Source organism: Panthera onca, chromosome B4, assembly GCF_046562875.1.
Source record: "Panthera onca isolate mPanOnc1 chromosome B4, mPanOnc1 haplotype 2, whole genome shotgun sequence".
NCBI lineage: Eukaryota > Metazoa > Chordata > Mammalia > Carnivora > Felidae > Panthera > Panthera onca.
In genome coordinates, this window is record NC_138345.1 from 48,162,358 (window position 1) to 48,184,906 (window position 22,549).

At 38.3% G+C, this 22,549-nt stretch overlaps 1 protein-coding gene across 5 annotated transcripts in view; it reads right to left on the reverse strand.

Moving 5' to 3' along the window:
* GUCY2C (guanylate cyclase 2C) overlaps window positions 1-22,549 on the reverse strand; it is an 89,074-nt gene that overhangs the window by 50,607 nt on the left and 15,918 nt on the right. For all 5 annotated transcript variants that reach the window (XM_078450073.2, XM_078450074.2, XM_060658312.3 and 2 more), the window contains 7 exons: window positions 17,982-18,094; window positions 16,557-16,621; window positions 13,781-13,996; window positions 12,567-12,688; window positions 10,784-10,880; window positions 8,637-8,754; window positions 6,319-6,454 (listed from right to left, as the gene is read on the reverse strand). In XM_078450073.2, coding sequence (XP_078306199.2) covers window positions 6,319-6,454; window positions 8,637-8,754; window positions 10,784-10,880; window positions 12,567-12,688; window positions 13,781-13,996; window positions 16,557-16,621; window positions 17,982-18,094 — 867 coding nt within the window. The remainder of the gene's footprint in view (window positions 1-6,318; window positions 6,455-8,636; window positions 8,755-10,783; window positions 10,881-12,566; window positions 12,689-13,780; window positions 13,997-16,556; window positions 16,622-17,981; window positions 18,095-22,549) is intronic.

The following is a 22,549-nucleotide window of genomic DNA, read 5'->3' on the forward strand; positions in this document are numbered from 1 at the left end:
CCCCAGGCAGGCTCCATGCTGTCAGCACAGAGCCCAATGTGGTGCATGAACTCAAAAACCATGAGATCATGACCTGAGCTGAAATCAAGAGTTGGATGCTTAACCGACTGAGCCACCCAGGCACCCCTCTCTGATGGATATTTTTGAGAGAAATGCTAATTAGTATTTAGTTAGAAGGGAATTTTTTTTAATTGCATTTAGGATGAAATAAAATATAATCAGCCAATAAATCCTTCTAATTATTAGTGAAAAGCTTTTGCTAAGAATATTTACTAAAGTAGTGAAAATTTCTCATATACCATGTGATTTCCTGTATTATCATATTATTAACTTCACATGTCCAGTTTTCAACAAAAATATCACAAGGCATAGTAGGAAACTGAAAAGTGTGGCCCAAATCAAAAGAAAAAAATAAATAAGCCAGCAGAAACTAACTCTGAAAAAGACCTGATGGTGGATTTAATAGACAAATGCTTTAAAACACTTGTCTTAAAGATGTTCAAAGAATTTAAGGAAGAGATACATAAAGCCAGGAGAATAATGTATGAACAAAATGGAAATAGCAATAAAGAGAAGGAAAACCTAAAAAGGAAACCAAAAGCAAATCCCAAAACTGAAAAGTACAATCACTGTAATGAAAAATTCACTAAGGAAATTCAAATGCAGATCTGAGCAGGTAGAAGAAAGAATCAGTGAACTTGAAGACAGGACAATGAAAATTATTAAGTCTACAGAACAGAAAAAAAAATTGAAATGAACAGAGCCTAAGGGACCTGTGCAACACCATCAAACAGACCACCATATGCATTGTGGAAGTGCCAGAAGAAGAAGAAGAGAGAGAAAGGGGTAGAGAAAGGGGTAGAGTCTAATCAAACTGACAAAAGCCAAAGACAGAATTTCGAAAGCAGCAAGAGAGAAGTGATTTATCACATCCAAGAGATACTCAATAAGGTTTTTAGCAGACTTCTCATTAGATGCTTTGAAGGCCAGAAGGTAGTGGGCTGATCAAAATGCCAAAAGAAAACCTTTCATCCAAGAATCCTTTATCCAATGAATCTGTCTGTCAAAAGTGAGGGTGAAAGTAAGACATCCCAAGATAAACAAAAGAGTTTGTAACCACTAGAACTTGATCTGCAAGAAATGTTAAAGGGAGTCCCATAGGTTGAAATGAAAGGACACTGTACAATAACTCAAAGCCATATGAAGAAATAAAGATCTCAATAAATGCAAATGCATGGGCAATTATAACATTTAGCATTATTATAACAATGGTGTGTAATTCCACTTTTTATTTTCTACATGATTTAAGGGATGAATGTGTTTTTAAAAATTAGTCCCCAAACTAGCATTATTATAACTGGTTTATAACGCTACATTTTGTTTTTGACATAATTTAGGACACTAATGCTTAAAATATCCACAGTTTATATTTTTGGACACACATGTATAAAGATGTAATTTTGCAACATCAATGTCTGAAAAAGGTGGGGATGGAAGTATTAAAGCTATAGAGTTTTTTTCAAACTTTATGTATTTATTTTGAGAGAGAGAGAGAGAGAGCACTCAAGCTGGAGAGGGGCAGAAAGAGAGGGAGAGAGAGAATTCCAAGCAGGCTCTGTGCTGTCAGCACAGAGCCCGATGTGGGGCTCGACCCTACAAACTGTCAGATCATGACCCAAGCCGAAATCAAGAGTTAGATGCTTAACTGACTGAGCCACCCAGGTACCCCTAAAACTGTAGAGTTTTTTAAAAATGTGATTGAAGTTAAACTGGTATAAAGTCAAATTAGAATGTAATAATCTTAGAGTGTTAACCATAATACCTATGGCAACCACAAAGGAAATAGTTAAAGAATATAAATAAAAAAATAAGACAGGAATTCAAACATTTCACTACAAAATAAATCAACTAAACACAGAAGAAGAAAATAATGCAGAAAATGAGAAACAAAAAAAAAACAAAAACAAATGAGAAACAAAAAAACAAACAAATCTCTTCTTCTCAGTAATTACTTTAAATATAAAATAGATTTTATTTTGATTGGAGAATCAAAGATAGAGATTTGAAGACTGTATTTTTAAAAAAATGATTCTATATGATATCTATAAAAGACTCATTTTAGATCCAAAAACATAAATAGTTTGAAAGAGAAACAATGGAAAAGGATATTCTATGCAAATAGTAACTGAAAGAGAGTGGCGGTGGATATACTAATATCAGACAAAATAGACTTTAAATTAAAAATTTTATAAGAGAAAAAGGATAGTGTATATTAATAAAGGTTTCAATACAGCAAGAAGATATAACAATTATAAACATCTATGCACTTAATAACAGACTACCAATATACATGAAGCAAAAATTGGCAGAATTGAACAAAGAAATGGACAGTTCTACAATAATAGTTGAAAATTTCAATACTCCACTTTTTAAAAAATTTGTTTATTTTGAGAGAGAGGGAAGGAGGGGCAGAGATAGAGGGAGAAAGAGAATCCCAAGCAGGCTCTGCACTGTCATCACAGAGCCCAGTGTAGGGCTTGGGCACACAAACTGTGAGATCATGAACTGAAGTGAAATCAAAAGTCAGACGCTTAACTGACTGAGCCACCCAGGTGCCCCTCAATATTCCACTTTCAATGATGGATAGAATAACAAGACAAAAGAAGTTTGGAAATAGAAGACTTGAACAAATACATCAACTAGATCCAATAGACAAACACAGAACAATATAATACACATTGTCTACCCGACAATAGAATACACATTATTCTTAAATGCACATAAGGCATTTTCCAGGATAGATCATATGTTAGGCCACGATTAAGTCTGAATAGATTTAAAGCGATAGATGTTTTACAAAATATCTTCTCTGACCATAAAGTCAGACTTCAATAATAGAAGGAAAGCTGGAAAATTCACCAATTTGTGGACATAAAAAAATCACTCTCTTAAACAATTAATGGATCAAAGAAGAAATCACAAAGGAAAAGTTTGAAAACCTAAAGACAAATACAAATGAAAACATAAAATACCAAAGCTATGGGACACAGCAAGAGCAGTGCTAAGGGGGGAATTTATAGATGTAAATGTTCACACTAAAAAACAAAAACATATGCAAATCAAAAATCTAACTTTACAACTTAAGAAACCAGAAAAAGAAGAACAAACTTAACCCAAAGCTAGCAGAAGGAAGGAAATTATAAAGATTAAAGTAGAGGTAAATGAAATGCAGAAGAGAAAAACAACAGAAAAAAGTCAATGAAACTAAAAGTTGGTTCTTCAAAAACAGCAACAAAATTGACAAACTTTTAGCTAAGTAGATAAGAAAATGACTCAAATTACGAAAATAAAACATGAAAGTTGGGGACCTTATCAATTCTACAAAAAAAAATTATTATAAGCAATTCTATAGCAACAAATTGGATACCTTAGATTAAATGGGCAAATTTCTAGAAACATAAAACTTACCATGACTAAACCATGAAGAAATAGAAAATTTGAATAGATCTATAAGTAGTAAGGAGATTGAATCAGTAATCAAAAATCTCCTGACCAAACAGAAAAAAAAAAATCTGGATCTAATTGCTTTATTGATCAATTCTACAAACATTTAAAGAATAATTAACACCAATACTTCTCAAATTCAAACTTAAAAAAAAAACCTGAAGAGGAGGAAACATTCCCTAACTCATTCTATATGGCCAGATATCTGATATCAAAGCCAGAAAATGACACTAAGAAATGAAAACTATATCAATATTCCTAATAAACACTGATTTAAAAGTCCTCAACAAAATACTGGCAAACAGAATTCAGCAGCATATTAAAAGAAATATACACTAGGACCAAGTAAGATTTATTCCTTGAATGCAAGGATAGCTCAACATATAAAAGTTGAGAAAGTTGATATATTATATTGATAATATACCACAAATAACAGAATGAAGGAAAAAATGCATGACCTTATCAATCTGATGAAAAGAAAGCATTTTACAAAATTAAATACTTTTCATGATAAAACATAACAAACTAGGAATAGAAGGAAACTATCTCAACATAATAAAATCCATCTATGAAGAACCCATAACCACATCATACTTGATGATGACAGACTGAAAGCTTTTCCTGTAAGATCAGGAACAAAGCAAGGATTCCCATTCTTGCCACTTTTATTAAACGTAGTACTAGAATACCTAGCCAGAGCACTTAGGCAAGAAAGAAAGAAATATAAGTATCCAAATTGGAAAGGAAGAAGTGAAGTTATCTCTAATCGCAGATGATAAGACCTTATATGTTGAAAATTTTCAATATTCCACAAAAAACTGTTAAAACTAATAAAAGAGCAAAGTAGCAGGATAAAAAGTCAACAGTCAAAACTCAGTTGCATTTTTATACAGTAACAATGAACATTCAGAAAAGGATATTAAGAATACAATTCCAGTGGCAGTTACAGGCTTCCATTTATGGAATGAATAGGTCATACCGAAAAACGATACAGGAAATATAGTCAATGTATAGTCAAAGGTATAGAGAATATGGTCATTGGTACTGTAATAGCGTTGTATGGTAACAGATGGTAGGCATACTTGTGGCAAGCATAGCATAAAGTATAGACTTGTGGAATCACCATGTTATATGGCTGAAACTAAGGTAACATTGTGTGTCAACTATATTTCAATAAAAAAGAATACAATTCCATTTATGATAGTATCAAAAAGAATAAAATACTTAAGAATTTACTTAACCAAGGTGAAAGACTTGTACAAAAAAAAACCTCCAAAACATTTCTGCAGAAAATTAGATATAAATAAATGGAAACTTCCCATGTTTATGTAATAGAAGAATTAATATCATTAAGAAATCGGTATTACGCAAAGCAGCCTATAAATTTAATGCAATCCCTGTCAAAATCTCAATAATTTTTTTTGCAGAAATAGGAAAAGCCATCTTAAAATTCATATGGAATTTCAAGAGATGCTAAATAGCCAAAACAATTGAAAAAGAAGAACAAAGCTGAAGGACTCACGTCTTAATGTCAAAACTTACTACAAAGCTACAGTAATCAATAGTATGGTATTGGCATAAACTCGGATGTATACACAAATGGAATGGAATAGGATGTTCAGAAATAAACCCTTACATATATGGTCAAATAATTTTCACTAAGGGTGACAAGACCATTCAATGGGGGGAAAGAGTCTTTTCAGCAAATGGTGCTGGGAAAATTAGATATCCACATAGCTCAAAATCCATCCTGACTTAAATGTAAGGCCTACAACTATAAAACTTAGAAGAAAACACAGAGCAAAAGTTTCATGACATTAGATTTGGCAGTGATTTCTTAGATATGATACCAAAGGCAAAGGCAACCAGTGAAAAATTAGGCACACTGGACTTCATGAAGATTTAAAAACTTTGTGCATGAAGACATTATCAACAGAGTAAAAAGGCAACTCACAATATAGGAGAAAATATTTGCAAATCATATATCTGATTCACTATTAATAGCTAGACAAAAAAAAAAAAACAATTCAAAAAGGAGCAAAAAGACTGAAGAGACAATTTCTAAAGAACATATGCAAACATACACATTATCAACAGAGTAAAAAGGCAACTCACAAAATAGGAGAAAATATTTGCAAATCATACATCTGATTAGCTATTAATATCCAGACAAAAAACCCAAACAATTCAATTCAAAAAGGGGCAAAGGACTGAAGACACATTTTCTAAAGAACATATACAAATGGCCAATAAGGCCAATAAGCACATGAAAAGGTGCTTGATATTGCTAATCATTAGGGAAATGTAAATCAAAATTACAATAAGATGCTACTTCACACTCAGGAACATGTGTTGGGAGCTTTGGGATGGTGTTGTTATGAGAGGTTATGGTAGTTTGAGTGGTGACACAGGGTCCCAGATCCCTAAATGATAGAAAGGAGATATGGAAGGACCAAAATCAAATGGCAGAGATTTCTCTTCTCCCTAGTCTCTAAGCATTTTCGGGACATCACTGACCAAAATGCCCTGTGATGAGCCTGTTATAAATACAAAGTCCAAGCCTTTTGCCCTTTCTTTGGGATTGAAAAATTCTGAAATCCTAAAGCATCACCTGGGGTCCAAGATATTGAGAACAGCAACCCCAAAATTTATGCAGTGATGTTTGCCTCCAAGTTCAAAGTTATTTAGCTGTTGATCCATCTATTGCCAAACCCCCTCTTTGTTTCCCTAAGTCCATCCACAAAGCCCATATTTCTCCAGCTTTCTGTAAAGTGTAAGTTTTGTTGCTGTTGTTTGCTCTTAGGAGACCAGTACCTTCAAAAGTGAGGTTCTTGAAGGCATGAGCAAATTTGGGGGTGGTAATAGCTTCTCCATTTTCAAGAAATATCTTCAGCATGTGTCCAAAGAGCAAGATTCCATTCAAGTAGGCAAGAGCAAAGCCATTTTTTGCCTGAATGAGAAAGAAAAATCTTTTGAGTCCCAAAAAAGAGATTCTGGTCTTGAACCTGGAACAAAACATTCTTGGGGTCAGCAGAGTAACCGGAAAGGTAAAGGCATATTAGGAGAATTATAGGGATGGTAGTAAAAGTAATCTTTTGGAAAATATGTCCTTGAACCAGGGTTCTTTTATTATCCTTGTGTCAAAATTTTGCATTTCCTTGGGATCAATAAACCTGAAACACTTCCTTTAGGGAGGTACTTCCTTCCCATGATGGTGAAATCTATTATTTCAACCAGGAAGAACAACAGACAACATTTTCATAATTCTTATGGGATTTTATACAGAAAAAAATGCTTGCTTGTACTTTAATGTTTTCACAGAGAGTAAAAGAGAACAACAGTAAAAACAATTCCCTGCCCTTCAGTACCCTGAATAGAACAGGAAGAGTTTTGATTGGATACCAATGAACCTGCTTTAGAAACGATTCTCGACAGTTGCGATCTTCACAGAGTTGGGCTATGGATTAAAAGTCTTGTGCCCCCTGAGACTAAGTGAATTCTGTCAGCTTGGGCATTTTGGACTGTCCACCTGTTAAGAATCACACTTTCAACAGAGCCTAGAAGCTGCGTGAGTGATATCTGAATATTACACACAGAAGTGCATTTGCTGGAAAATATAAAGAGAAAAAATAAAACGCCTCTCATTGGTTTCAGTGTCTTTTGCTGAAATCATCATTTGATGAGATAAAAAGAATCCAGTTAAGACCCAATCCCCGGGAGGTCTGGGTGGCTCAGTAGGTTAAGCATCCGACTTTGGCTCAGGTTATGATCTCGTGGTCCATGAGTTCAAGCCCTGCATCAGGCTCTGTGTTGACAGCTCAGAGTCTGGAGCCTGCTTCAGATTCTGTGTCTCCCTCTCTCTCTTCTCCCCACTCTGCTTATGCTCTGTCTCTGTCTCTCTCAAAAATTAAAATAAAGATTAAAAAAAATTAAAAAAAAAACCCAACTTCCAAAGTGGTTGCAGCTCCAAATTTTTGCAGCATTGTGAAAAAGAGGGTTTAGAATTTCTAGTCTAGGAAAAAACCATTGTACTCCCCAAGGTACCCAACTTCCCTTATAGCTCTTCAGGTCTGGCCCATGGCTTGCCATCCCAAGGTTGTTCAGGGTCCTCGGGACTGCTTCTTCCCTCTTCTTCCCAGTCCTAACCTGCTCTCAACTGACTCTGAGGGCAGAATACATTTGATGAATTTAATCAAGCTAAGGTATAGTGACTGACAAGGCCTAATGGAGTATTAGGGTCAGGGGCCCCTGTATTATAATAAGGTGGCCATGATTTAATGTCCAATTGGAGGTTTTCTTTTCTTTCTTTCTTCCTTTCTTTCTTTCTCTCTTTCTCTCTTTCTTTCTTTCTTTCTTTCTTTCTTTCTTTCTTTCTTTTTTTTTCTGGAATCAGTGCTAAACCAGATGAAATGCTGGATAAGAGGAATAAACATGACTCTCCTGGGCAAATTTAAACAATGGCCAACTTAATTATAATAGAGGACAATGTCTTAACCTAGGAATATATATCTTTAAAGGTAGAATTTTGATATCGGCCCCAGCGGAAAGTTGCTTTAGGTACATTGTTTAGTTTCTACCTTCCCTAAGTTAGTGGGGCTTCTTCCTGTCTTCCCACATTGTCACTTCCATTCCAATATTACAGAGTGTGCATTGTCGTGCTGGTCCAAAGCCCAGCACAGTGACCTATAGTAAGAGAGGTTTTTTTTTTGTTTGTTTGTTTGTTTGTTTTAATTAAAAAAATTTTTTTAAATGTTTTTATTTATTTTTGAGACAGAGAGAGGCAGAGCATGAGCAGGGGAGGGGCAGAGAGAGAGGGAGACACAGAATCCGAAGCAGGCTCCAGGCTCTGCGCTGTCAGCACAGAGCCCAACGCGGGGCTTGAACTCACAGACTGTGAGATCATGACCTGAGCCGAAGCCGGACGCTTAACCGACTGAGCCACCCAGGCGCCCCTATAGTAAGAGTTTTAATATCAGTAATCCTGCTATTGCATGTAGTTGGTCTCAGTTAATATCTGTTGAGTGAATGAGAGTAAAAAAAAAAATTGCTTACTTTAGAATTTGGGTCCTGCATAGGAGAATAATATATTACCCTTGACAAAGAAAAGAATAGTATATACCCATGAAACTTACCCATGATAAACTTTTGGAGAAAGAGCTATTTGAGGTGGAATTCTCAGGATGCAATGTCAGGACAAGGACATTTTTCATATAGTCTGGGGCGGTGACATTATCCGCAAAGTATACGTTACTGTATTAAGAAGCACAAGTTCCTCATGAAAATTAGGTTCCTCCAAAACCAGATATGGAGCTTCCACAATTCCCACAAACTATAGCATCAGCCTAGAAATAGTTTAAAACATTTTTTTCCAGTAGCCTGAAAAACTTTCTGCTTTCCCCCAGATAGGTTTATTTTCTCCTAACATGCTAAGTTGAGTAAGAGGGCTTAGGCAGCTGTCATTCACATACACAAGTGGAAAGGAAGATCAGAACACAGATACCTCTTTGAAGGAGTTTTTTAGGCTCTGGACATGCGAGCTAGGGCTCACTTTCAAGGCTTACTGACCTTTGGTTTATGTGTGGAGTCTTTCTTTTCTTTAAGAAAGACTAAACATTTTCTCTAACACTGTCAGCTCCTTGATATTAGTGTATTGATCCTCGTATCCTCAGCTCCTAGGTGATATTTGGCACATTGTGGACCCTCAATACTGTCTGAGATTGTGCTGCAAGTCGTATGGTTTCTAAGCTTCCAAATCATTTTAATGTTTTAATATGCAAAGAATCTAACATGTTGGAACTGCTATAACTAAGATGACCATCATTTACTATTCAAACGGTAGGTGAACACATCTATGCACTGAGGACTAGGTTGAATATTTTCCTCATATTATCACATCTAATCCTAAGAGCACTCCTATGAAGTGAGTATCTTTATTCTCAGTTTACAAATGAGAAGATTTAATCTCAAGATTAAGTAATACCCAAGAGTCAAATGAACCACAAGTGTCAGAATTAGAATTTGAGACCAAGTTATGTCTATTTTCAAATGAAGCTCATGATCTACCAAAAACATAGCCAGGTGTCCTTAAAGACCAGTGACAAAGGAAGGCCTACACTTTTGCCCTGGGTTGAGGATTCGCTGATAGTAAAATCACACCAGCTTGGCTACATTGAGAACTCCTACCACAGAGCGAAGCAACTGCCAGAGCAGCTGTCGATGTGGTTGTAGGAGTGAAATGTTGATAACTTTGTCCTCTTTCCTGTATTTTGCAACTAAAAGGCTAAGTTGATTGATAAGACTATCTTCGTGAACAAATAGTAGTCAAACAGACCTGCAGTCCCTATGTTTCCTTCCTCTTAACACTGTGACACGTACATTTAGTGTGGGTGAAATGACTAGGCAAATATGGGAAATATGCAGTGCAGTAACATTGTCTAGGCTAAGTACAGACAGGTAATGATTAATGGTGCAGGCAGATAAGTGATGTCATACGATCTAGCTGATGGGGCAAGAAGCACAGGTGTACCGGTGACAACTTCTATAAGTTTAATCTGACTCAGATACTACCTTGGCAAGGTTTGTAGGGTCTCCAACCATATTAGAAGATGAGTGGTAAAATATAACACTGCATATTATTTATATTTGAATTTAAAAAATAAAAATTGAGAGAGAAAGAAAGAAAGAAAGAAAGAACAGTATCTCTGTACTACATTTATGTTTTAAAGAAAAAAGAAAGAAAGAAAGTATCTATCCTCCAGAATTTTCTCTCCTTTGCTCTAGAGAATTACAGAGAATAAAATTGCCACCCATGACTAAACCACACAGGGCAGAGAAGCAGTCATTTAATTGGAACTTTCCTCTTACAAAGGTGGCAAAGGATAAGTCATCTAGGATCAAAGGCCATTAGCAAAAGAAAGCAGAGATATGTCCCACATTCCTGAAAATAATGCTATTGGATTGGGTTATTAGTTGATTTATCACGGCCTGGAAAGACCTTAAAATCAGGCTGGGGACCAAGATCCTTGTAGATGAATGGACATGTAGATTTAACGGGTCATGAAATTTCTGTATTTAGACATGATAGTGATATCAAAGATATGCATATCTGCTAAGGTTACAATCAATTAAACAAAAATGAGGCTGTGATGCAAGAATGAAACTTGATCATACCGAATCCCATGTAAGTCAGTGCAAAACCAGAGAAAAGAGAATGTCTCTTCTGGAAATCCTGGGAGTATTTCCTTTCTGAAAAGAGAATTCTTTCCAATATTACACCTACTTGAATAGATCCACTAGAATAATCACAATATCTTCAGCCACTGCCCGGTCACCCTTGAGGGAGTTGATCGTGTCTGGTGTACCACACACAACAATCACTAGAGAAGAGACAGCAAAACAAGGAGAGAAATACACAATGGTCTACATTCAAACACATGGGAACCAGGCGCCTGAATCTGAACCCAGTAAGTCTGTGCTACATTTATGTTTCAAGGTTAACACCAATTCCTCAATTACTCTCTCCCTTGCTTTTTTCCGTTTACAGTCATAGAGTCTGAGTAGAGCTGCATGGAATCTTAAAAAGAATCCTCTAGTCCATTCCCTTAACTTTATTGATTTAAAGAGCCTGGAAGACAAGATGTTAAAGGGTTAAAGAACTAGTAGATGGCAGAGCTCTAATATGCAAGTTTATGAATCCAGCTCAGTGTTTATTCCATTATACCAGGTTACAGGAGTTACATAAACTATTTTCATTGATAAGTGCACCTCACCAATTGTTAAGTGCTTCAAAAAGTTATAGAAAAATTAATGGGTGAATTTATGTCATGTTCCTGAACAAGCCCATGTTCCTTGGGCTTTGCTTGTAGCTTCTTAACTCAGAACTCAGTCTTAGTGATTTCAGTGGCAGGGTTCAATCTGTTCTGTGAGCTCTCGTACTCATTGGAATCAGATTTCCCAAATGCATGACTCTATGAGAAAGAGGAGTTGGGGTACATTGGATCTTTTTATATACTATGTTGTCCAATAAACTCCTTAGAGACATGAATACTTCTTTTTAGGGACATCTATACTTCTTTCTCCCCACATCTTGCCAATGATTTGTACATGGAGGGTTCTGATTATGGCAAATACTTAAATAATGACAGTAGATGATGATTTGAGTGATGCTAGGAATTCTTACCACACAAGCACGTTCCCTCATAAGAAATGTCCACAGTTGATCCCTTTGCTTCTGATTTATTCTTATTTGTAAAGAGAATTCTTGGAAAGTGAAACAAATCACCTCACAGCTTAGTGAGCATGATTTTATCCCACATTTGACCTGTCACTGGGAGATCACTAGGCATGTGGGATATACATTAGAGGAAAATGAGATGATATGCTAACCTTGTAGTTTTGCTTTAGGCCAGATAATCAGTAAACATATCCTCTTGGTCATCAGGGGACCAGGGTTTAGAATGTGTGAGGATTAGTCATAAATCCAATAATAGATTAGATTGAGGTGAATTTAAAAAGCAGTTTATCGGGGCACCTGGGTGGCTCTGTCTGTTAAGCGTCCGACTTCAGCTCAGGTCATGATCTCACAGTCCGTGAGTTTGAGCCCCTCATCGGGCTCTGTGCTGATGGCTCAGAGCCTGGAGACTGCTCCAGATTCTGTGTCTCCCTCCCTCTCTCTCTGCCCCTCCCCTGCTCATGCTCTCTCTCTGTCTCAAAAATAAATTTAAAAAAACATTAAAAAATAAATAAATAAAAAGCAGTTTATCGATGGTGGGTCATGATATCATTTTGGTTTATACAAGCTAGACTTTAGCATCATTATTACTTTCATGATGCTAATGTATTTATTCAACACTACTTTTCTCCTTTCTCTCATAGGAAAAGGTTTTAATCGGCAGAAGGACCAATATAATGGAGTTGCATGCAACTGCCGATCTCCCCAGATAAACAAAATATATAGAGGTAATGATGATAACTCTGTACTCGTAGATTTGGCAAAATGACTCTTAAAGATGTAGTAGTTGTGAGGAAGAAGTTGGCAAAAAATTATCTCCATGTCCCCTTACCATTGCTTTTCCTGTTCTGGTTCATTAAGATATCCTGAAACTGGTCATTTCCCCTCAACATATCCTTGAAGCTAAGTTCCTGAGAAAAATAGGAAACTCCAGCCTCCAGAGCATTGAGGTACCTAGAACAGAGAAAAGAGAAACTCTAAGAAACAAGTTTGGTTTCTGCATGACCTTCCATGTTGTTTGCTCATTGTTTACAGATCTGTTGTGGGACTTGTTCATCTAAACTTCATTTCCACAATCAACGCAACCGATGATACATATCATGATATCAATAGTTTGGATGGTGGGATCTAGTTTGGTAAAGATATAAGGATAAGTTTTAGGGCATCTTCATGTATATATACAAATAGGAGACATTTGGTGGGTTGTTTATAATAGCTTCCTGCTATCTGCAGAAGGAAGGCTACTTTGTTCTATAAACCCCATTATCACAGATAAGTTGAAACCTTTGAGTCGACAGTGCAAAAATTCAGAGTTGATAGGAATCATTTATCTTCCCAATGAAATGGACCTTTATGGGCTCTAAGCTTACCTCGAAATTTCCAGGATGAGGCCTTAAGGTTGACTTTTTAGGTCCCTAGATGTGCATTCCCAGTGGTACCCTTACTATTCCACATACTTCGGTGGAGAGAGACTGCAGAAGCAAGCACCATCGTGGTGGTGTAGACAGTAACACAACCAAAAGATTCCTTCTGCCACCTGTGCTGGAGTTGTGTGAACCTTGTAATTTTATTTTAGCAATGGTGCCTGATATCCTGCTCTCCTCCCGCTCCACTTATTCCTCTGAGCGATCGTGAGACAAATTATTTCTAACTAGCTGTAGGTATTGGCAGAATGCATATTCTCTGGTATCACATCTTTCACAGTAATGTGAAAGCAGTAACCATTGTTTTTCACTTTCCTTATCTGTAAAATGGAACTTGTACTTGTTTTCCTTTCTTTAGAGGATTTACTATAGGGGATCAATAAAAGTAATGTGAAAGTACTTTGAAAGCTAGAGTGCTGCAAATGTGATACATGTTGATTGTATTTATACCATGTTTCCTTTGGCCCTTTTGCGTTTATTTGTGTGTTAGAAAGTGGGCTGGTGTCCATTCCCAGTGCTGCTTCAGATGGAAGGTGCATCTGATAATAACCGGATGGCCTGCCAGGATTCTGTGGCCTCTCTCTATGGCAAGTACCAGAAGCATATTAATGGTCCTGCTCACCAGAAACAGTCCTCAGTCTCGGTGCCATTTTTGAAAACATACGCAGTGTTCCAAGAAAAATTTTTGAATGGCAAATTATTGGCCTTCCAAAAGTTAACCAAGAAGTATATCAGCTTCCTAGCTGGAGACAGCAGCCTGGTTAAAGTCTCTTTGTAGTCACAAGATAATCCAAAACTCCCAGCTGAAATCATGGGATAGTTCAAATCTGTGTCAAGGCTATGCCAAGAAGTGAGAAAGAAACAAACATCAGGATTAACTTCAGTAGCACAAATACAATCCCTCTTTAAACTGTTTCAAACTGTTTCCTGTGGTTGGTTATAAGCGGTAAGAATGAAATAGGGTCACTCAAGCAGGTTTCTAACTTAAATAGGTGTCCCTCCCACACAGGTAAATTTTAAAACGTTTATTGAGCATATGTTATGTTTTAAGATACTCTGCATATTTTCATGTATAATGTGGCTTGGTTCCAATTTATTCTAAAAGGAGGGGGTGGTCATAACATCGGGGCTGGGACATATGGCCTTTGGGGAGTAGGGCTAAGAAAACAGAGGATGGGCCATCATCAGGGCCTTGACATATGCCAGAAATGCTGGTCCCCTTGGCTCTTTGCCTGGCTGACTCTCATTCATGCATCGGGTCCTGGATTAAAGATCCCTTCAGCCATCAGAAAAACCTTTCACTGACACCTGCGACCAGGTAATTTTTGGGTCAGTATGTGTTTACTATCTGCCTCCTCCACTAGACTGCAAGCTCCATGAAGGCACAGATCACGTCTGGCTTATGCACCTCCATATCTCCAGTCTGCCTGGGTCATATGTGCACCGTCAATGTGCACTTGATAAAGGAAGGAAAACAAAACCTCCCTTTCATCTTGAGCGCTAGGTGTCCTGCTTGCACTTAAACTCCCTATGTTCACAGTCAAATGTATCTTTTCTTTTCATTTTTCAAAACCATTCTTCATTTCTTTTAGTGTTTTTTGAACACTTTCCATCCCTCACTCTGACATCCAATCAGGTATCAAATCAGTTGTCAGTTATTCTACCCTTAAATATCTTTAAAGGCTCTCCTTCCTTTCCAGGTCAACTGTTTGCATGCTAATTCAGCTCTCCTCCTCCCCTGATGACTTTCCCCATCAGTGTCTCCTGTGTGCTCTAGTCTTTCCTGTACACTGTTATCACTTATTCTTCCCGAAGTTGAGCTGCTTCTTATGGCACTTCCCCGCACCATCTAAGTTGTTTCTGATGCAAATCTAATTAAATCTGCTTCCCTCGCCTGGAACTCGTGACCTCCCCAATAGAGCCCTACTTAATTTTTCTAGTTTTATCTGTTATCCCCCTACTCATCTCTTGCACACTGGTTGATACTGACTTTCACAAAATGTCTACACTTCTCTGCTTCTTTGCTTTTACACCCACTTACCCTCTGCCTGGCTGGGATCCTTAACTCCTCATCTCTACTCATTAAAATCTCACCTATGCTTCAACACTCAACTTGTATTCCATCTCCTTCAAGAAATCCTTCCCCTCTTGAGCTAAACTCTTCCAACCAGAGGGAGCTCCTTTCTTCTCTGAACCCCACAGCTTCTTGTTTGTGTTTCTTCAATTAAGCTTATTATACTCTGCCTTGTACTGGTTACCAATGCTCTTGTTGTCTTCTCTATTTTACTGGGCAGGGGGCTGTGTTTTACTTAATTTCTCTACTCAGACAAAACCAAAGTGCTTCTTTGCACACAAAAGGTTTCATAAATAGTCAATCAATTTTCCTACTCCTCCTTTCCTTCTGAGCACATTCTATGGCAAAGCAACAAGTGGTCAGATTAGATGACGACTGGGAATGAATGGAAGAAGAATCTGTATTTGCCTGTATTTTAGTAGGGAAGATGAGCTGAGAATGTGCTTCCGTGGCATGCAGTGGGTGTGAACATCTCAGAGTATTTGTACAGCTGGTAGGAGGTGTCAGAGGCAGACTTTGCAACAGAAATTTCAGAAATTTAATGTGACCTTCCAAAATCTATTGCATGGGGGTCCTTTAGTGTAGTTTTCTCTGTGTAGACAAAGGTGATCCTTGATTCAGGGGAAGACTGAACAGATGAAACACAGGCAAAGAAGAGGGCTTTAGATTTATGGAAGGTGTGATCCGGCAGAACAAAATGTTTCATGGTGGCGAGAATTACACTGAGTAAAATGAATGGAAGAATGAGGGTGATTTTCGCCAAGGCAAAAAAATGTTTTTATTATAGAATATATTGGAAGTGTTTTTTTTTTCCCTAAGCTGAAAAAGGCACTGTGCAAGGTACTTTAATATGTTAATTATATAATCCTCAGTGCTGTGAATTGAGTACCTTTCTACTTCCCTTATTCTGAGGACCTAAGGATAGAACCAAGCCCTGCTAATGCCCAGGGTGTTGTACTTTCCTGTGTGTTTCCTCTGCTCATACTTTAGTAAAGATTTCCTTCATTAACTCCTCAAATTATCCAAGTTAATTGTCTTCTCTGTTCCCTGTCAGGACTCTTTTTACCTATACCATGTTGCCTCTCAGGCTCAGATGTTAGTAACTGGATGTGAATAGCTACTGTCCTTCACCTCATGGTAAGCAAAGGTAGAGCTACCTGGACAAGGGAATGACACTTACAGAGAAGTAGAAAAATGTGAGGGTTCCAACACCTCTGATTGTGTTGCCTTGACTAGACTTCTGTTTGATAAATCATTTAAATAGTGATACCATGTCCTGACTTCAACTTACGGTGGCATTAAAACAACAAACCAAACTACTTACTACATCTGGAAGGTGGAATATGTACACGAGGGCCCCACAAGGACACAGCCCATCTGTTTTTTATTCTGTAGGGGAAAAAAAGAAAAAGAGAACTCAGTCTCTGAAATAAAAGCAATGAGTAAATGGACAGGAAAGAAGTGGCAATGAAAAAGGCCTCTAGAAGGTTAGAAAGTAGGCCTCTCAAGAAAGGAGCAACTCATGGTGCCTTGGGTTGGGCACGGGACACTAAGGGATAAAGAAATCTGAGAAAGAGAAGGTGCTGCAGGTGGAAGGAAGGGTATTCTGCTGAAGGTAAGAAGGATGAAGGTGAACCTGGGTTCTTTGTCAAGAGGAGGATGCAGGGCGGGATAGGAAGGACTGATAGACTGTACCATGAGACATACCTGTGGGCCAGACTGAGGAGAGGCTAGATTTGGAGGCGCTTTGGGGGATGAGGGCAAGTTTTACTTTTAGGGAGGGCTATGAAACAGGGCTAAAGAGAACAAAATGCAGTGTGACCAGTTGGGTGACTATAGATCGTGTCTTGTACTATTTATCAAGAGGAACGTGATTAGGAACATCCCATCCCTAGTCTTAGAAAACCAGGGTATGCCTTCCTCTCAAGAGGTGGAAGGAAGAAATGCACACTCCTAGCATCATAAAGTGGAGTTTGTTAAACTCCCCTCGCTCATCCCTGGCCCTCCCAAGATTGAGAATGACTGCTGTCATCAACCACTCTTCCCCATGTGAGTCTACCTGTCTGGTTGGTGTAATGCTATCGATTAAAGATTTAGAGCCATGGTTCTATGTCCAGTGCTCTGCTTCTAGAACCTTTCCCTGGGTTTCTGGTAGTAAAAAGGTCTTCTCACACACCTTGCGGCCTCTGGAGAGGTTAGGACATTCTTTTGCTCCATAAAGCCCGGGCTGAGGTGGCGAGTTAGGAGGAGGGAGTAGGCAAGAATCTTTCCCCTCCCATTTCCACCCTTTAACGTTACAGTTACTACTTTAAAATTAGGTTTCAGATTCAGCTCTTAAGCAATTAACCCGTGACTGCATCTACGGTTATGACCTGAAACAGAGACCTCTGGTACAGGGCTTTAGAATCCCTCAGGTATTTCCCGAGGGACACAGAAGAAAACCAATTAATGCCAACATTCACATTTTTAAAAGGTTTTGGAAACAATTTAAAACAAAATAAGTCCCCTCCATAACACTGAAAGTGTAGAGCTAGAACACAGTAGATTCTCCCGACTTTCCTGTATTCCCAGAGGGCCCTCATCTCTTGGGAAATATACGGGGATAAAGTCAGATTACCCTGTCTCCAAAACACTCAGCTATGTGGCTAGAGATGACATAAGAAATGCTCACAGACGGGTGCTCAAGTCTCACACCGTGATCTCCCTGTACTAAGAGGTGTGAGCTACACCTACAAAAGCATTTACTTACTGAAATTTCCCTGAGTAGGTCAAGACCTTCACAGGTGCTACTCCGGCAGTCACTTGACTTGTAAATCAAACTATTCGAATAGATAAAGGTAGCATTCACAGTCACATTTATGCCTGTTATCCAGAAATGAGGGAAAAGAGAAAACATGTTATTTTTCGGTAGTTTACAGCCATGAGATTTACCTTTTGTCAGCTGATCCCGGGAAAAAAATGGATATGCATCTTCAGGCCCAGGAATATTTGAGTTCTGAGTTCTTATATCACTACCTGTCACTTCTTTCCTCTCTCTGTCTCTTTTATTTCTGCCTCTCTGTCTCTGTCTCTCTGTCTCTCTCTCAACAGCTTTATTGAGGTATAATTTACCCTCCATAAATGCCACCCATTTTAAGTGTACAATTGAATGATTTTTAGTAAATGTGTATTTGTGCAACCATCCCACAACCCAGCTTGACAACATTTTCATTACGTTCAAGGCTCTCCTCTTTTCACAACTGCAGACTCAGCAAGTTTCCTATACAGTTCTGGAGAGTGTTAGGAAAACAAAAATGTAGCCACTACAATATCTGTTCTTTCATGTTCCAAGGTGCTTGTTCTGTTTCCTGCCAATGTGCACACTGGAACCTCTGTGCTCTGTCCCCAAAGCCAAAGTGAACTGTGTACATCATGGTCTAGGATCTTGGGATAACAGATCGCCTTCAGATCAAGGCAAGAGCCTTGGTAATATCCCTTGGTATTGCTAGATACCATATTTTGGACGAGAATAAAAAGACAGCGGAACCATGTGACCAAGCTCTATCCCTTACATTTTGTCTCCTTCCGATAAAAAATATTCCACAGGAATGTTTGATTCCTAAGAGAGGCATCCTAATAGTGCCAAGCCCTTATACAGGAAGTCTGGAAACCTCAGCTGCTAGTTATACTGCTGGTTGCAGGGAGTGACGTTCTGAGTGTTCTTGCACCAGCCATTTGAATTTCTCTAACTTGGTTCCCTCAAATGTAAAATGGGATTAAAACCAGAATTATCAAATGTAATAATGTTGATACTTTTAAAAGAGTAAAGCATGTCAACAACAGAAGTTATTGTTCTTCTGAACATCCGAATAAGAATGTTTATTTAAAAAAAATATTTATTTTGAGAGAGAGAGGGAATAAGTGGGGGAGGGGCAGAGAGAGAAGGCTAGACGGAATCTCAAGCAGGCTCCACACTCAGCATGGAGCCCAGTGCGGGGCTCAACTGGAGAGATCATGACCTGAACCGAAATTAAGAGTCTGCTGCTTAACTGGCTGAGCCACCCAAGCACTCCCCAAATAAGAATATTTTTAAAGACAGAGACCTGTTCTTTCAAAGAATGAAAGTATCTTTGCATGTCTATAGCCACCTCAGAGGTGGGTCTAAGACTAGGAAGCATTTTACTTCTTGTCTTTTTTTTTGGGTGCGGGGAGGGTTAATTCAAGAACACTTTCCTGAGACTGTTCAGTAAGAGATCTAAATAAGAGTTGCCAAGTAGGAGAGGTCAATGTAATAAGACCAAAGAAAATTAATAGAAGAGGTGGGACCAGTGAGGGATTTAATAGCAACTAACACTTGCGAATAGCCATATGCCAGTCGTAATACTGCACATTTTACACCCTTTTTGTTACCTAATTCTTACAGCGGTAGGGAGCATATGGGGTCAATGAAACCAGGAAAATAGTATGAGTGAGGCTGTTGGGGACCCAGAAGAAAAGGAGAGGGCATGTGGGCACCAGGAGAAAATAGGGCTTGAGCCTGTCTTAGAAAGCAGCAAGAGGACTCAGGGAGTAAAGTGCAGTCTTGTACACAGTCACATGATGAAAACAGGGCTTTCAGAAGACGACCACACCTGCAGCTGTTAATGTATACATTAGCTCCTCCTCCTCAACCTCTGTGAGGGCTCTGCTCCCTCTTGCCACCATGAGGAGCACTGAAGATGACTCACTTAAAAATCCTACTGTCCAGGCAGCCCATGCTGGATGGGCACGGCAAAACCCAAGTATAAATCCTGCACAGGACCTAGGAGAAGGGAAATTCACATCCACTGAGTGTGATCTCAGACAAATGACTTCATCTATGGGGCCCCGGTTCCTCATCCATTGGTTGGTAGAACAGAACTGGATGATCTCTGTCACTAGATGCCTAGCATCAGGCTGTGTTTTTCGGCATGCATTATTTCAATCCTTAATCCTCCCCTGAATCCTATGAGGTTAATTGATATTTTGTCTTCCTAGTTTAAAAATCAGAAAATGGAGGTCTGGAGAGGTAGACTAACTTGCTTAGGGGGACACAGCTGGGGTTCTGAACCTAGGACGGTCTGATTCCAGAATCTGATATGCTATAGAATAGCAGTTTGCAAAGTGTAGACCATAGACTCCAGAGATAACCTGCAGGAGGGCCAGGAGGCCAAAGCTATTCTCATAAGCGTATTAAGACCTTCTTTGTTTTTTCCACTCTCCTCTTACGAGCATATAGTAGAGTTTTCCAGAGGCTACAGAATATGTATTATTGCAACAGATTAAATGTAGAAGTAGATATGAGAATCCAGCCATTTTTTTTATTAAGGCTGACATTAAAGATGTACAAAAATATAAATCAATACCATTTTCCCCACTATTTTTGTTTTTTTGGTTTGAGAAATACAGGTTTTCTTTAATAAGAAATTTTATTTTATGTTACCAGATAAAGTGTTTCTAATTATTTTAAGTGAATCAATAAACAACTATTTACAACATTTCTCAGCCTTAATTTCCAATATAGTAACTGTCGATACATGTAACCATGTAAACAAAACTCCACAGAGCTCACAATTATTTTTAAGAGCATAAAGAGGTCTTGAAATCAAAAAGTTTGAGAGCCACTTCCGTAGAACATGCTGTACAGTATGCTGCTGCCTCTCAACATTTTATGGCTAAGTGAAAACTGTGTTTGCTTTTGTTTTTTAATTTGGTAGAGGAAGAGGAGGATCTCTTCCTCTTTATCTCCCCAAATCCCAAGTGATTTCTCAAGAAAATACTGAAAAATTTTCAGACAACATAGTGACGTCATATCGAAGCTCAACTTTTAAACTTAACAATTCCCAAACCCAAGTGCTGTTTCTCATCTTTCTCCTGCCTGCACCTCTACCCCAGCATGATATCTCAGGGCTGGGAAGATGGATGGAATGCCAAGGCATACAGAGTAATCTCAGAACCTTTGTCTTCTACCTAGGGCTTTGAGGAAGGAGTTGGACCAAAGGGAATCTGAATATAGGTGCTGGAGCCTAGGAAAGCCGCCCCCTTGGCACATGAGATCATTTGGAGGGTATGAACTGGGTGTGCTTAGCCATGAAACATACATCCTTGAGAAGGTGATGTCCTAAGGTGGAAGGAGTCTCTTTTTGCATGTTGTCTATCAAATCCCAGGTATTCTTCAAAACTCACAGACATTTCCTAAGTACTAGGAAAAAATATTGTTTTCTTACATTTGGACATCACCCACAACATTTGAACTCTTAATTTTCTTCAGTTTAGCCCTTAAGTATATGTCTTAGAATTTCCCCCAAATAATAATGCTCAGTATGTTTAGAACATGAACCTATCTTTCCATCACAACCTGTACTTCTTGAGTTTCTCATGCATGAACATCCATCTAACAAAATGCATCATTAAATACAAAACTCTGGGCATCACTGTTTATTCTTTCATCCCCCTCAAAATTGTCCACTCATTTAATCTATTCAGCCACCTCACCACTCATCCATTCATGACTCTATTATATATGAGTATATGTATTATACATATAATATATATGGTTTTTATTTTAGAGTGAGTGCACACAAGCAAGGGAGAAGGACACAGGGAGAGGGAGAGAGAGAGAGAGAGAGAGAGAGAGAGAGAGAGAGTCTTAAGCAGCCTCCACACTCAGCCAAGAGCCAGATGCAGGGCTCGATCCCACAACCCTGGGATCATGACCTGAACCGAAATCAAGAACTGGACGCTCAACCAACTGAGCCACCCAGGCGCTCCATGAATCTATTTTATAAATGAGATGAGTAGAACTTAGAATAAATAACTCACTTGATAAAGTGTTTATAATTAAACTAGTGATAGGTGGGTCAGGAATTCAAATTCAGGTTATATGAGTCCAGAGATCAAAATCTTACCACTATACTACACTCTTTATTTTATATCCTGGTAACTTGTTCAGGTAACAGTGGCAACAGCACAGTAATAACACAACTTTAACATCCTCAACAAAAACGACAACAGGGATGACAATAAAACCACCGCTACTTATTGAATTCCTAATTATGTTTCAGTCTGTGTACTGGGTACTTTATATGAATTTCCTCATTTAATTCATACCATATCCACACGAGGTAACTACTATCTATCGGGATTTTATAGCTAAGGGGATTGAGGCTCAGAAAACTTAAGTAATTTGCTCCAGGTCACTGATGATAAATGGTTGGACACAAAGCTGGAATATGAACAAAGAGCTGTCTGGTTCCAAATCTCTGCTTCTCACCATCGTGTTTCACTGGCTCATTTTAATGAGAAAGTTAGTTCATGGTG